Source organism: Centruroides vittatus, unplaced genomic scaffold (genome assembly GCF_030686945.1).
Source record: "Centruroides vittatus isolate TY-2023 unplaced genomic scaffold, ASM3068694v2 contig_298, whole genome shotgun sequence".
Classification (NCBI taxonomy): Eukaryota; Metazoa; Arthropoda; class Arachnida; order Scorpiones; family Buthidae; genus Centruroides; species Centruroides vittatus.
In genome coordinates, this window is record NW_027121900.1 from 748,374 (window position 1) to 766,216 (window position 17,843).

The 17,843-nt window shown below is 30.9% G+C and overlaps 1 protein-coding gene across 1 annotated transcript in view; it reads right to left on the bottom strand.

The window, feature by feature from the left end:
• LOC136972582 (neurogenic locus notch homolog protein 1-like) overlaps positions 1–17,843 on the bottom strand; it is a 58,037-nt gene that overhangs the window by 22,444 nt on the left and 17,750 nt on the right. Inside the window, exons 2-3 of the mRNA XM_067267156.1 lie at positions 16,360–16,573; positions 7,366–7,509 (exon numbers count right to left, since the gene is read on the bottom strand). Of these exons, the coding sequence (XP_067123257.1) occupies positions 7,366–7,509; positions 16,360–16,573 (358 nt within the window). The remainder of the gene's footprint in view (positions 1–7,365; positions 7,510–16,359; positions 16,574–17,843) is intronic.

Here is a 17,843-nt window from a genome sequence, read left to right on the forward strand (position 1 = left end):
TACTGGAGATATGACACTCGATCCTTCTTTATCTTCTTACTCCCTCGACCTTTAACTACCAAAATATAATCGCATTAATTCCCCTAATATGAAAAACTGCCAGTAAAATTAAGAATATTCTTTCGCATTTCTTCTGCATTCTAAAGAAAAAATGTCAATTAAAGCAGAAAAAATTGCGTGTTGGCGACTAATTTGTTTAATTTTTTTATTCTCTGTTCTGAGATATTAAACGATATCTCGGAATGAGTAAAGTTTAAGAAACAAAATTTGGCACTGTAGTTTGCGTATAAAGTGGCATTAATGCTATTAAATTTTGGTTCTTAATTACAGGTCGACAGGGTGGAAACAAAAAAGAAGTTATGTCACATATTCTCCGGTGCGGTCGATTTTAATGAATATTTTACTCATTATTAGCGTTCACAACAGATTTTAAAATAAAAATTTTCTCTACCATCAAAATTAAGCTTTTTGTCGTTTTATAATAGTACAGTAAAACACGTTAAAATTTTCTCGTTTAAGATGTTAAAACATGTATGGGAGTCACAGTTTAGTTCAACCACTTTGAAACTTTAATAACTCCTGTGTTAAACCATCCGACTCCGATTTAAAAACCACAGAAGTTATTAGGCTTCAAGCAGGATAAACAAAATCATTCCCCCACACAGTCTAACATCGATACATGCAGGAAAAAAACCGAATCTTTTGCATATCTCGACATTTCAAGACGTCCTAAGTACAAAAATCTAAAAATTCGGAAGGGGTCATTTTTTGACTGATCGTGACTTTATCTCTGTTACTCTTTTCTCGTATATAACAGCCGGGAAAGTAAAAATTATCGAATACTTATTTATATATTGATGTTGTCATTTTTTAGAGACGTCTTTTAGCTTTGGAATAAAAAGGTTTATACGTTCCATCTTTAGTAGAAATCTATTTATTGGATATTTTATTTTCAGCTAACGTGATATTAGAATGTACGGGTCAATTCTCTTTTCATTAAGCTACATTCTTCGTGGAACCATTTTTTCGAAAATTTACCAACAGGCGATATTCCCTTCTTTAAAATAACTATACTCAACTGCTTTGCCGTTTCTGTTAACATAGCCATCAAACTATCTGAAGACTGTCAATCATAGCATTTTGATCTATTAATGAATCTGATAAAGTGGCAAACAAGTCAGCAACATTAGGATTCCTCCACGAAATTTCAAGTGCTGGAACATGAAGTGTTTTCACAGGATTGTTCTGGTACTATTCAAATATGCCAAAATAGGAAAATAATCGGACCTTATCATAGGTAAAATTAAAAAGTCAGCAATTTGTTCCAAAAAAAAAAATTACTCGAAACCAACTTAAAGCCAATAACATAATTTCCGTTATGAGGGTAAAAAGATAAACTCTCCTTATTTGTCTCCGATGAGAGTGCCATTTAAACAGATAAATTCGTTATCCATACAAAAGCTATATAATTTTCCACGATAATTAGAAATTTTGTCTTTGGAATTTCCTGTAAACGGTTCATAATTATTAAAATTATAAGACACATAGATCAGAGATGCTCCGGTTGTCTCATTTTAGCATTAAAATCTGTACATAAAACAACATTAATGTAGTCATATGTATATAGACCTATATATTCATTCAAAATATCCAGTACGTCTATGAAAAAACTATTATACTTATTATCAGAAGGAACGTAAGAAACAACTAAAAGAATATTTTTAATGTCCATTAGATTTATTATTATTATTATTATTACAGACTGATATTATATAGATCAGAGATGTACACAAATCTCTTTAATAAGACCAATCACAATGATTCCACTCGCTCTACTAACACCATACTGTCTGCAACCTTTAATTACTAATATTTTGAACTTTCTATCAAATAAAGTTTCGAAATTGTCATTGTCACACCATGTTTCAACCAGAATATTTTCTACCGAATTAATTAAATTCTAGAACTCTGCATTATCAGATTTATGCTTTAGAGCAGCTATGTTATAAAATAATATTTTAAACTTGTCCTCAAGTTCACTACAGACATTATTCCTCTCTTTAGCATTTGTTCTAATTAAGTCTTTTGGTTGGGTTTGTCTTAGAAAAGTATCAATCTTCTGTAGTTCATTCGTTTCTAAATTCAAAGTGAATTTGTCACCATTGATCGTCAAGAAATCAGCTCTCAGAAATGCCTTTTCTTCTCAAAGTCTTTGCTTCCGAACAAAGACAACGTTTTTACGTCTACGTCTTGATCGATATGACAAAATGCCAAAGACTCTAATGCGAAAGTAGGACGGTAACTCTTAAATGTTCTTTAAATTTTTAAAAACAAGTCTTTTATCAGCTTGAGCATAAAACTCCAACAATACAAGTTGAGTTCCCGATATTCGACAACTGTTAATAAAAAAAATAAACTCCCCCGTTCTGTCTTTTAAACAAATCAATAAAGCCATCAGCATTATTAACTAATTCTTCGTCGTTTCCACTCAAATAATGTTATTGTTCTTCGAATCGTTGTATACAGAGTCTATATAATAATTTTGAGGAGAAAAATTATCCATATATACAGTTTTAAAAAACAGAAATTCAGTAATTTCTCCTTTCAGGTGGGTTAGACGTTCATTACTCCTTATGTAAATTAGACAGCCAATGAAATTTCGATGACAATTCTTCAAGTTTTGATATAATAGTGTCGAAACGTTCCTCAAAAAAAAAAACAGAATCTTCTGAGATAGTTGAGGAGAAATATCCTACGATTCAAGATAATCGAGATGATTTCAATGTTGGTTCTCTTGGAGATCGACGATGTTTACCACTAGAAGTCGAAGCTTTACTGCGAGAAGAAGATTGTGTAGGAGTGTTTGGCTTTGGATTATGTTCGATCTCTTGAATAATAAGTAAAAAGAACAAATTTTAAAAGCTGTTATGCTAGAAAAACACATCCTCAATAATTCAATTAATGACAAACAGCTAAATTGTAAATCGTAACTGTAGGGTCGTAAAAAACACACAAACAGCCAGCATTAAATCGCCTCACAATGAAATATATTGTAAATATGGAAATCTTAGCAGATATCGATGGATACGAAATAATAGAAAATGGTTTTAAAGCTGATTTTCCTGATCATTTTTCGTCGAATTTTGGAAAAAAAATACAATATAATATAAATAAATAAAGCAAGTACATCGCCCATGTTATTAATAAATTCGGTCCTTAAACGATATTTGATATTTAGTTTCAGAAAGTCGAATACAGTGGGTGATCGGTTAACGAACATAAATCCGTTCCAAGACTTTCTTCGCTTTCCGAATCGTTCGTTAACTGCTTATCGATTTACCATAAGTTTTTATGAAAATTTGATTAATTCGTTCTGAAGACCCCAAAAAATAAAATATATATACTTTCTTACTACGTTTATATATATGTAATAATAAAATACAGTCTTGCATTTTTATTAATCATGTTTTTCCGTTTGTGATGGTTAAAAAAACTGTCTAATGTCGATTGCTTTTCTCTCTTTAGGAGTTTTTAGAAGTAATTAATAGCATTGTAATTGTAGAGGTCGCCAAGCCTATTAATCTCAACCTGGTTTCGATGCCATTCTACGATTGGTGTTCTGACATCCTTCCACTTCAAAAGATCATTAATAGCAGATATCGGCATTAATCCTCGTTTTCAGAAGAAAACATATCTCGCCGAGTTTCTTGGTATTCTTTATTAAAGAGTTCTTGGTAGTCTTTATTAAAGAGTTCTTGGCGTTCTTCTGTCGTCAGATAAGTTTCAGGTTCCATTATGAGCTCTTCAATGTTCTTTATTTTTCGGATGTGATTTTTGTTACTTTTTTAGCTGCTTGAGTCTTCTTGATTATACAGTATTTTTCTAAGGTAAGATTGAACTGCGGCCTCCCGTAGACCTGTTCAAGCACTACTGCCCATCAACATCAGACGTCTTTGCTATTATACTCTCACCGTTCGAAATGCAATACCGACGCACAACTTAAAGAATGCCCGCCGACATTTCTTGCGAATACTACAAAAAATTGTTTCTGTCAGAAAAATAAAAGGCTGGAATTACAAGGAAGAGTTTTAAAGTTCGGAGGAATATTATCCGATCAGTATATACCGGGTTGAACGTCGTTGTTGACGTCTCCCGCGCTCCGAAAAGTTTCGAATCGTTGCCTGAAGACATGAGAAGACTAATCGGTATGCATTAGTTTACGTCGCTTCTTCTTGTGTTGGTTTTGTGAGGTGTTCGTTGTCCAAACATAAAAATCTTTATGTGTTTGTTATCCGTTTTGTTCGTTAATCGAACTGTTCGTTAACTAATCACCCAATCAGTGGCGTAGCGTGGGTGTCAGCCGCCCGGGGCGAAGGAAAATTTTGCCGTACCCTTATTTAGGTATTTTTACAAGATATTATTATTTATTGTGAAATTTTGCCGCCCCCTATAAGTGCCGCCCGCGGTGGGCCGCCCCTGCCGCCACCACTACGCTACGTCACTGCACCCAATGTACATAACTTGAAAAACCGTTATTTGCCAGATGAGACATTTTAAACGGACTCCAAACGAAATTATATATTGAAAACAACAAATACATTTATAAAGGTCGACATGGTGGAGACATAAAAGAAATCAAGTTGTCGTGGCAATAATTTGGCTGTGGGAGGGCGGCGGATACATCTCTAGTAAGATGGCGTTATTGGCATTTTACCACGAGGTGCGCTAGTCGTTAGGGTTTCTCCTTTCCCGGTCTTTTGCTTGTCCCGGGATTCCTGGATAAAAATGAACAGTTTCCCGGGATAGAATTAATTACTTTTAAGATATAAAAAATATCTTGAAATTAAATGATACAATTATTTTTCAATTTTTAAAGTAATTTAATACGTTCCGCAACCTCCAAAATCACATTAATATTACTGTGTAAGATATTAAAAATCACCTCTGAATTACGTAGACATTTTCACAAATTAATAAATTTTTTCTAAGTTTGCTGGAAACTGCATACAACAACAACAACAACAACAAAATTCTTTAAATTGAGTTGAAAACTTTAAAAAAATCTTAGATCAATCTTCTAACTTAAAAGGTAATTTTCACTTTTTAAATAAAACCTAATATAAACATTTACAATGTAATAAGATTTAAAAAGTAAAGATGGTCAATACTCCAATCACTCGATCTGGTTCTTATTTAACTAATGAAAAGTCCTGCTGCCAAGAATGCGCTTTCTGATTCAATTCGTGTGTTTGGAATCGTGTTTAATGCATTTAAGAAAAGACGAATGTTATGTGTTTTTTCACCTGTATCCTGAAAGATTTCTAGTTTGTTTTCGAGATTGTAGTCCTACTTTTGCTCTCTAGTATTCTTGATTTGTCTACCTCGTCCGCTTTAATAGACATCAATTTTATAGCCCAACAATTCGGCAGTTCGTTTGTCTCTAATAATGAGGATTATAAAAAAACTTCATACTTGCAGACTTTGTACACGTTTGTATCCTTGCCCAATTCGAACAACTTGGCGTTACGCATTTATTGAAATTACTGGACATGGTTAAAAATTAAGACAGCATAAGCACAATTATTTCAGACATTACAGATTCTGACAATTAAAGAATTTTTAGAGTCCTGCCACAAATAAGCTACATTTTGATCATTGACCATTTGTGACATGCCATAATGAGCAAAAACTAAAAAAACTAATAAGTAGGTTTAAAATTAATAAATACACATGTATTCTGACAGTTTATGGGTTAATTATACTTTATATTTGCAAAATTTCCTCAAACTTAACACAAAATAAGACAAGAGTGAATTTTTAAAGAATTTGCGGGATTTTCCAGTATGAGAACAATTTCCCGGGTTAAAAAAACAACCGGGATCCCGTTTGAAAAACCCTACTATTCGTCTATGTGAGTCCATGCAAAGTTCGTGAGCTCTTTTATAATCTACAATAATGTTATTCCATTGTTAGAAGCTTGGAGTGTTTGTGTATATAGAAATTATACTGCGTTAATACCGGAACAAGTGTCGTAGCTGCAGTGCGGTCGAACTTAATGAATATTTTACTCGTTATTAGCGTTCATAATTTTTAAAAAATAAAACTCGTCTCTACTTTCGAAATTAAGCTTATTGTCATTTTATAATAGTTCAGTAAAACCCGTTAAGATGTTCTTGCCTAAGATGGTAGAATGTGTATGAGAGCAGATTTACTTCAACCATTTTCAAGTTTGATAACTCCTGTGTTAAACCATCCGACTCCGATTTAAAAACCACAGAAATCACTAAACTTCAAACAAGGTGAACGAAGTCGTCCTTCACACACAGCCTAACATCCACACATACAGAGAAAAAACCGAATCTTCATTATCTTAAAATTTCAAGGTGTCCTCAGTCCAAAAAAATGTAAAAATTTGAAAGAGGTCATGTTTTGACCGATTGCCACTTTACCGGTTTTATATGTAACAGCTGGGAAAGAAAAGATCATCGAATGCATATTTAGGCCTATATATTGACTGTGTCATTACTTATAAGAGTCTTTTAGCTTTCGAATAAAAAATTTCTTACATTCTATCTTTATTCAAAATCTATTGAATATTTTATTTTGCGGTAACGCGATGACATCGAAAATTTCGGGTCTATTTTAATAACAAATCCGCTCCTGGTCGAAGTCAGAGTCAGAGTCGGTATATTTTTAGGCGACTCCACAGCTCTGGAATATTAAGACAAAGAAACGTGAAAAACTGACAAATATAGAAGAAGAAATGAAAATAGCTATTTCTTACATAACACCAGATATTAAAAACATTTGTAAAAGTCATCAGACTTAAATATTCTATTAAAAATTGTGACAATTTTTTAAAAAATTTCATTTACTGATCGTTATTTGCTATTGACTAATATGTAAACTTTAATGTATGCGATTTTTAATATATTATGCAATATAAAAAGTATACAAACTGTTTTATTTTATTTTACGATTGCGTTCCGCAAAAATCTTGTAAAATTGTAAGTGTTCTGTGATTCTGAAAAGGTTGAGAACCACTGATTTAATTGAAAATAATCGAAATTATTATTAATTTAGTACTTACTATTCGGCGTAACAAAATAATCAAAACGCAGAAAATAAACTGATTTACTGAAGAAGAAAATCGCTTCTGATTTTCGTCCACCTATTTTCCGAAAATCGCCTACTATGTGCGGACCTTAGAAAATTTTTTCACGGTTTCATTTGAAAAATGTTTAAACGAAAAAGCCTAATCAGGGAAATTTCGTCGATACAGGACACATACATTACAATGAAATATCTGCGATGATTATAGTAAATCTACGTTCTAATTTTTATATCACAGAAAAGTCGACTTACCTCGGCAAGCGTCATTATAGTATTCTAAACCTGCGTTGCATTGGCAAATCACCTTACCATGATAATCAATTTTACAGTTTGCGTCTATTCGCTCACAATGTTCCATCCAACTTTTTCCGTCTTCTCTGATAGTTTCACAAGTTTCTGAAATAGATTAAACGTGTTTATAATTTTATATGCATTTCGTACAATGTTTTCACGATTAGTTTAAATGTTTAACGGCAGTAGTAGTGGTTTGACACAAACTGATCACAAAATTAATTTTCTAGTTACAAAATTGAATTAAATTAATTTTATTTTAACAATATTAGGAAGATTTGATCACAAAATTAATTTTCGAGTAAGATTACGAATTATTATTTAATTAAATTAATATTAGCATTTAAAATTTTTTTAGAACTCATACATACATACCTTCGAAATTAAGCTTTTTGCCAACTTATAATAGTCAATTTTAGTATAAATTATTTGATATTTTAAGTAAATAGATGATCCAACAAACAATTTTATTTAATACTAACTGACCCGGCCACGCGTTGTTGTGGCTCAAAATGTATCTATTATAAATGTATAATATCTCCCTCGTGGGGGGAATTCCAAAAAATCCCTTCTTAGTGTATATTCTCTTGACGTGTTTATTAAAATGCAATCAAAACCACATGCAAAATAGTATAAATAGAAGCCGAGTTCTTCACAGTAAGCCTTAATCCTGTCTCTTTCCCCGCTGGGGAATATCGAAAAATCCCTTTTTAGTGTATATTCTGTTGACGTAACCTATTAAAACGCAATTGAAAATGAAAAAACCGCATGCAAAATAGTATAAATAAAAGCCGAGTTCTTCACAGTAAGCCTTAATCCTGTCCCTCTCCCCCCAGTGGGGGAAATTTTGACATGTATATTATATAAAAACATGTGCATATTCGAATGCAACATGGTGACAAAATTTCAAAAGAATCAGTAGGAACAAACGAATGTTATATTTTATTGATATAGATAGATAGAAAATGATCTGCTTTAGTCCATTCTCACAGAAAAACAATGCCTCACAGAAAAGCAAACTTAGGTCGTCGGAAGTTAGCGCCATCTGTTGGTCATAAAAGCCTTAATCCATATATAAATATATTTTTGAAAGGGGGGAAATGGTGGTCTTCACATATGCCAGAAACCTTCGCGAAAATGTATTAAACAACTTCCCAAAGTTTCATGGCAATCGGTTAAATGGTGTAGTAATGCATGAAGGACAAACAGACAGACAAACAGACATTCGTTTTTATATATATAGATGATAAACGACTACTTGAATTAAACATAAAACTAAATATTTATATTTAATTCATAATAAATTTTTCAAAACGGATCAGTCTATCGTATATTATGCGCTCAGTTTTAAATTTTCTACATAAAAAACTGCTTGGAAGTTTAGCAACGTGCCAAAAGTAAAAATCGAATTTTTGTAATAGCAATAAAAGTAAAAGCAAAGTTTTAAATTTACATATTTACTACTTAATTCCGTAAACCAGTGATTCTCAAAGTGGGGGTCGTGAAAAATATTTGGGGGTCGCTGAAAAATTAATGCCAGAATAATTTTTTCAAATATTTTATAAATTTACTATGAATTCATGTTTAGAAATAATAGAAATAAAAAATATATAAAATAATTTTTACTTAAATAAATTGCACATATAAATAATAAAAATAATATAAATATTTAAATACGAGCCTAACCCCCTCCCTCCGGGATGTTTTTCGACACATACTTATTCTTCGGGGGTCCTTTGAAATTTTTAAGTGCAGAAGAAGGGTCGCGGTCCAAAAAGTTTGAGAAACACTGCCATAAACCAATAGCGTTTTTCATCATCATGTTCCTGATTAGTTAGGCTATCGCATGAGATTATATAGCCTATCAAACGCATTTTGATTGCTCCTAATGTTAATCAAATGCGTAACTGTTTTATTCACAAATTAAGATGGCTTGAAATTATGAAAGTACGACAGTACGAAAAATATCACACAGATCCCATTTTATCTTCTTACTCCCTCGATCTTTAACTACCAAAATTTAATCCCATTACTTCTCCTAATACAAAAAAACTGCCTGCAAAATTTCAGAATTTACAGACAGAATGCACAGGAGTTATTAAACTTTAAAGACAACAAGAAAATCGTTACCTCCCAAACCAATTAAATAACCAAGAATTTTTTTTGTCTTCTTCTTTTTGCACTTCCCTACGTTCTAATGTCCCCTAACAAAAACAGTGCATCGAAAATTTTAAAACTTAAATAAAAGAAATTAGAGTTTTGAATTGACATCTAAAATCAATTACATTCAAGCTAAAGAAATCAAGATATGAAGACTAGACTGAGCGCCATTTGAAAAAATCAATTTTAAAAACAGGATTCGATCAATGCATACCGTTCGTAATGATCTGTCGCTATAAGGAACTGAATTTATCAAGAGTTTATTAAAACTACTAGTAAACAAGAATAAGTATAGAAAACTTTTATGCCAGTTGCCAACCGAAAACTTAATCCTACGTTCCACCATAAAGAAAGGTAGGACTCTTTTTGTTTCAATTGTTTCAATCTGTGCAATATAGAACGTGTCATTTGATAATTTTTTTATTTATAATAAGACATTATTAGAATCATCAATAATTAAAAAAACAAACACTTCTAATTATTTGACGTTTTTTTCTTTCAACACAGATTACAGATTTTCAGCCATATATTTAATTAAAAACCGAATATGAGAGATTAGAAAATAAATTATTTTATAGCATTTATAAGAACAGTAAATTATATATATATAGCGAAACATTTCTGACCATTGTAAGACGATTCATACTGGAGAAGCGCGCGTTTTGAATTTTTATGATGTAAATGTAATAGCATCCGAAATTTAATTATTTATTGTTTTAATTTACATATTTTGAAATTAAGAACAAAAAATAATGACGCTTTTCTCAGCCTTTTTATTCTCTTCCCAAAATACAAAACAAACCAAAATGTAATACAAAATTACAGAAAGCAACGAACAGAAAAAATAACCGAACACAATACAAAGTGTACAGTTTACAATTTATTATATAATTTTCGAACGAATTTCATAAATGTATTTATCTTTTTAAACCTGAAAGCCTTTTCTGTTTTAAGGTGCTCTGCACTTATATAATTCAAAAGATTTATGCATCTACAGAATGAGTTTTTTGTCCATACTTTAACTCATATTTAAGTATAACAAAACGATATGACTTTCTGACATATTACTTTCTATACTGATATCGAAGCGCAGCGAGAAAAGCCACCTTATAACACACAGAGGTTTTATTGAGTTCTTCGTACAACGATCATGAGTGAACTTATAAAAACAATATAATATCAATATTACATTAAAATGTTTTATTTATTTAAATACTCCATACAGAAATTAATTTTTAGGAGAAAGGAGAAACATAGTTGATAATACGGTTTCTCAAACGGGATCCCGAGATCCCGGTAGTTTTTTAACCCGGGAAATCCCGCAAATTTCTTAAAATTCACTTTTTTCTTATTTTGTGTTGAGGTTGAGGAAATGTTGCAAATAAAAAGTATAATTAACTCATAAACTGTCAGAATACAACTGTATTTATTAGTTTTAAACTTTCTTATTAGTTTTTTAAAAATTTTTGTTCGTTAGGGCATGTCACAAATGGTCAATAATCAATACGTAGCTTATTTGTGGCAGGACTCTAAAAATTCTTTACTTGGGTGAACCTGTAATATCTGGAATAATTGTGCTTATGTTGTCTTAGTTTTTAACTATGCCCAGTAGCTTCAAAAACTGCTTAACGCCAAGTTGTGCGAATTGGGCAAGGATACAAACGAGTACGAAGTCTGCAAGTATGAAGTTTTTCTTCATAAACCTGATTATTAAAGACAAACGAACTGTCGAATTATCGGGCTATAAGCTTAATACTGCTATTAAAGCAGCCAACGTAGACAAATCAGAAATACTAGAAAGCAAATGAAGTACTACAATCTCAAAAACGAACTAGAAATCTTCCAGCCTACAGGTGAAAAAATACATAACATCTGTCTTCTCTTTAATGCATTAAAGATGATTCCATCAACATGAATTGAATCGGAAAGTGCTTTCTCGTTAGCGGGACTTTCCATTAGTTAAATAAGAACCAGATCGGGTGATTGGAGTATTCACCCTTTTTACATTTTAAAATTTTATTATAAAAATTTACAATAATATTGTGTATTATGTTTTACTCAAAAAACGAAGATTATCTTTTAACTTGAAATTTTGATCTAAGTTCATTTTTTTTTAAATTTTATACTGAATTTAAAGCATTTTGTTGTTGTTGTTGTATGCAGTTTCCAGCAAACTTTAGTAAATTTTTTTTTTTTTATGAAAATTTCTACGTAATTCAATGGTAATTTTTAATATATTATATCTTACACGGCTTTATTAATATGACTTTTGAGGTTGCGGAACGTATTAAATTACTTTAAAAAAATGCAAAATAATTATATCATTTGATTTCAAGATATTTTGCATATCTTAAAAATAACCCGAAAAAATCTTTGAAGTTTTACAGAACGGATAAGACTATAGCGGCCCAAACAAGCGGGAAGTTTTGACATTTATACCAAACTTAGATAAAATATGCAACATCCTCCAGAACACAGAGTCTCATTTTATGTAGATGAATGTTAGTAACAAAATAAAGAAATATATAACGACAGAAAAAGGACGGAAAGTGATAAAAGACAAATACTATTATACCTATAATAATAAAATTAGTCAGATAGAAAAGTTTTTGCTAGACAATAAATTAGTTATAATTAAAGCAGATAAGTCGAAACAACTTAGTATAGTACATTCAGACTAGATAAAAAAGAAAAAATATGATGTAGTGAAAAGTAAAAACTTTAGATTATTCCCAATTGATCCAAAAGAAGTTATACAAAAGGAACTAAAAAGTAGAATCACCAGATTGCAAAAATTTAAAGAAGTAACCAAACAAGAAAAAAATTTTATTTTAAATGACAACAATGACCGTACACCGAAAATAAATATACATCTAAAAACCCACAAACCAGATGATAAAAAATGGCCAATAATAGATTTCAAGAATTCAACCTTGTATAACTTTGAAAAATTCCTAAAACAACAACTGAAATCTATTCAAAATTCTGCATTTACCTTAATGAATACCGATAAACTTCTTCGTGACATTAAAAAACTCAAAATACGAAAATATTTGAAGATTGCTAGCCTAGGTATTACCGATATGTATCCGTCCATTTCATGGGGTATAATAGAACCAAAACTAACAAAACTCAACGTAGAACCGGAAATAATAAACTTAATAGAATTCGCCTACAAAAGCAACTATTTTGAATATGAAGGAAGCTATTACACACAAGAAGAAGGCATAAGTATGAGTTATTGTTAAATCAGTTATTGGTCCAAAACTCGCAGAAATAGTAATGATAGACATCGACGAAAAGATAAATGAAATACGTGGAATAAGCTTTTATAAACGTTATGTAGATGACATAATAATTATATACGATACCTCAATTATTACAATAGATAAGATAAATGTGCTCATAATTAATATACAAAACAATGTCGAAGTTCAATGTCGAAGAAGAAGACAGTATACATAATAATAGAAATTATTTAGTTATTACGAGCAAAAGGAATATAGATAGCCTCGAACTTGAACCTTTCACAAAACCTTGTACTATCGCAAAAACTATCAACTACAATACTCAAATACCGTTGCATATCAAACAAAACTTCTTCAATATGGAATACAAAAAAATTAAAAACAGAACCAGTAAACCTGAAAATGTACAAAAGCATTTAAATAATTTTAAAAAAAAATTCATACTAGACGGATACCCAATCCAATTGATAAATACATGGAAAAAAATAAAAGGAACGTCAACCTACAAAAAACAAATGCAGAAGACAAAAAACTAAGATATAAAATATGCAGGCTTTCCATATATAGAAAAATTGTACGAAGAAATTAATGGAGAAAAAAGGAAGATAAACATAGGGTTAGCACCGAAATACGAAAAATTACAATCTTGAATAACAAACAAAACAAACAAAAGACAGCCTGATAGAAATATAGAAGAAACCAAAAACGTTGTTTATGAAATACCATGTACTTGCCAAAATCCATACACCTATATCGGAGAAACAAAACGAAAATTAGAAATACGAATAAAAGAACATATAGCAGATATGAAGTATCACAGAATGCAATCTGTCTTACATGATCACTGTCAAGTAAATAACTGTAATATTCATAAAAATAGCACCAAAATTCTGCACAAAGAAAAAGACACATATAATAGAAAATTTAAAGAAAGCCTAGCTATACTCAAACTCAAAGAACTGTATAAACAAAAACGTAAGCATAAATATAATAAAAACTGGCTAAATATACTATAAATTAAAACCTTCTTAAATATTTTCATCCAAAATACCACCAGAGGGCTTAAATTCGTTTCAACCTTTCTCTACGTCATTATGTAAATTTTAATCAACGTACAGTCAAAACACCATTTGATAGCAGAAAGTACAAACTAAGGATTATACTCGAAAGATTCGTCTAGAAATTTGTCAAAATAAAAATTCTAATATTCATGCCAACATAAATGTACCAACAGAAGTGCTTATTGAACTTGTAAAACGTGCATTAATCGTCTCTGATAGGGGACAGAAGATAATCAATAGTAAGAATTCATTCTGCAAATACTCAATAGTTAATGTAATTTTAATATCACTTTATTGTTTTAAACAGATGTACAAAATTTTCCTACGTCTTTATAACCTTCTCATTCCCGGGTTTGTAATATACAAACTTACAATGTGAAAGTGCCATACTGGAGAAAACTGGTAGGTGTAAGTTGTATACATGCGTTTTTAAAATATTGTACAATTTATCTGTAAATATTGTTTAAATAGTGTATACACTATTTTCTTATTATTTTAGTTGACTGCTGAGGGGCACAAGGCCCGAAACGTATAAGGAAAATACCGTATCAACTAAATAAAGGTGGAAAAAACCATGTGATTGTTACTAATACGATCTCGTGTTCAACACTTCTATCTTAAAAATAATTAATTCTATCCCGGGAAACAGTTCACTTTTATCCCGGAATCTCGGAACAAGCAGATGACCGGGAAACGAGAAACCCTAGTTTATAACGATAATTAATAAATTGTACTTACACCAAACAGACTCAACTGAATTATTGTTAGAATTCCATGAATTTCATCGGCTGCTTTTTTACGAACAACACTAATAATACAAGTTGATAAACGAAAATAATCTTATTTCTTACAATTAAACAAATAATTATTCGGGGTCGCATTTCCCTGTATACAATAACTACATACGACTGATGAACTGAAATTTATATTACCAATTTTTCCATACTATACAAAACTTATTTAGTCGGATCTGACCATTCGTTCTCTTTACAATATACAGCAGTTGCTGATAATAAATAAAAAAAAACACCGACAATTATCTAGTGTTTTTTTGGTACGTTGTGTGATATTTAGCTATGTGTGTCCTGTCTCTTTCTTCTCTAAGAAAAAGATTATCAAACTCACATAAGGTTGTGTTTGTATAATATTTTATAACATCCGAAATTGAGTCAATTAGAAAAAGTGTAATACTTATTCCATAAAACAGTCCTTTCAGTTTAGTATACCAACAGTTTATTAATGATCTAATCGATTTCGTAGAGGTAGAATATGCTACACATTCCAAAGAGGAGAGATCAAAAATAATGCTATTAAAAAAGTTAGGAGTTAGTTTAATCAAACGTTCTCAAAAAAATTCAAGACCCAATTCAGATTTAATTTAATATGCCTGGATTGACGTTTCAAATCATCAAAGACGACGGAAGAACATCAACTTTACCGAGACAACGTTTCAAAACAAAATGGCTTCCAGAAGGGCATTCCATAAGACCAACTCGAAGTAAATAAGAAGGCTGCTAGTTTCTTACACAGAATCGTATGACTATTTTTCAGTCTGCTCTAAATATCAATTACTGTTCTTATTTTGGAGTATGCTTTACCTTTACCGTAAGAAATGTAATCGAATAATGAACCAGTACAAAGCTATTGTATTCCCAAATAGGTAACTGCAATCAAAATACTTATCGTTTTTTCATTTCAGATAAACTTATCTGCTTTTCTCAGCCTTCCTTCTTGTCTAAAGTTTATTATTTTCGACTTAAAAAGTTGTTACACAAACCAAAAGTAGAAGAATAATTAAGTAATCTGTCTAATTTCCTTTGTTAGTAAATCGGCGTAGTGGATAACGCTACTGTATAGTCAACAAATTGATGTAAATACACATCGTATTCATTCATAGAAATGAAGTGTTTGCTTAAATCATCAAATGCATGGACCTTATTATAATGATAACAGAGGAACAATAAGAGACTAAGGAAATCACTTTTTGGAAAACTTTTTCTGATGGATAAGCATCAGTAAACCCAGCAATATTTAATAACTTCTGTGTTAAACCATCCGACTCCGATTTAAAAACCACAGAAGTTATTAGGCTTCAAGCAGGATAAACAAAATCATTTCCCCACACAGTCTAACATCCATACATGCAGGGAAAAAACCGAATCTTTTGCATATCTCGACATTTCAAGACGTCCTAAGTACAAAAATGTAAAAATTCGGAAGGGGTCATTTTTTGACTGATCGCAACTTTATCTCTGTTACTCTTTTCTCGTATATAAAAAATTATCGAATACTTATTTATATATTGAAGTTGTCATTTTTCAGAGACGTCTTTTAGCTTTGAATTAAAAAGGTTTCTACGTTTCATCTTTAATAGAAATCTATTCATTGGATATTTTATTTTGAGCTAACGTGATATTAGAATGTACGAGTCAATTCTCTTTTCATTCAGCTACACTCTTTGTCGAACCATTTTTTCGAAAATTTACCAACAGACGATATTCCCTTCTTTACAATAACTATACTCAACTGCTTTGCCGTTTCTGTTAACATAGCCATCAAACTATCTGAAGACAGTTTAATCATAGCATTTTGATCTATTAATGAATCTGATAAAGTGGCAAACAAGTCAGCAACGTTAGGATTCCTCCACGAAATTTCAAGTGCTGGAACATGAAGTGGTTTCACAAGATTGTTCTGGTACTAATCAAATATGCCAAAATAACAAGATGATCGGACCTTATCATAGGTAAAATTAAAAAGTCAGCAATTTGTTCCAAAAAAAGATTACTCGAAACCAACTTAAAGCCAATAAAATAATTTCCATTATGAGGGTAAAAAGATAAACTCTCCATATTTGTCTCCGATGAGAGTGCCATTTAAACAGATAAATTCGTTATGCATACAAAAGTTATATAATTTCCCACGATAATTAGAAATTTTGTCTTTGGAATTTCCTGTAAACGGTTCATAATTATTAAAATTATCAGACACATAGATCAAAGATGCTCCGGTTGTCTCATTTTAGCATTAAAATCTGTACATAAAACAACATTAATGTAGTCATATATAGCCTATATATTCATTCAAAATATCCAGTACGTCTATGAAAAAACTATTATACTTACTAGCAGGAAGAACGTAAGAAACAACTAAAAGAATATTTTTAATGTCTATTAGATTTATTATTATTATTATTATAATTACAGACTGATATTATATAGATTTTAGTACACAAATATCTTTAATAAGACCAATCACAATGATTCCACTCGCTCTACTAACACCATACTGTTTGCAACCTTTAATTACTAATATTTGAACTTTCTATCAAATAAAGTTTCGAAATTGTCGTTGTGACACCATGTTTCAACCAGAATATTTTCTACCGAATTAATTAAATTCTAGAACTCTGTATTATCAGATTTATGCTTTAGAGCACCTATGTTATAAAATAATATTTTAAACTTGTCCTCAAGTTCACTACAGACATTATTCCTCTCTTTAGCATTTGTTCTAATTAAGTCTTTTGGTTGGGTTTGTCTTAGAAAAGTATCAATCTTCTGAAGTTCATTCGTTTCTAAATTCAAAGTGAATTTGTCACCATTGATGGACAAGAAATCGGCTCTCAGAAATGCTTATTTTTTCAAAGTCTTTGCTTCCGAACAAAGACAACAAGTTTTTACGTCTACGTCTTGATCGATATGACAAAATGCCAAAGACTCTAATGCGAAAGTACAACGGTAACTCTTAAATGTTCTTTAAATTTTTAAAAACAAGTCTTTTATCAGCTTGAGCATAAAACTCCAACAATACAAGTTGAGTTCCCGATATTCGACAACTGTTAATAAAAAAAATAAACTCCCCCGTTCTGTCTTTTAAACAAATCAATAAAGCCATCAGCATTATTAACTAATTCTTCGTCGTTTCCACTCAAATAATGTTATTGTTCTTCGAATCGTTGTATACAGAG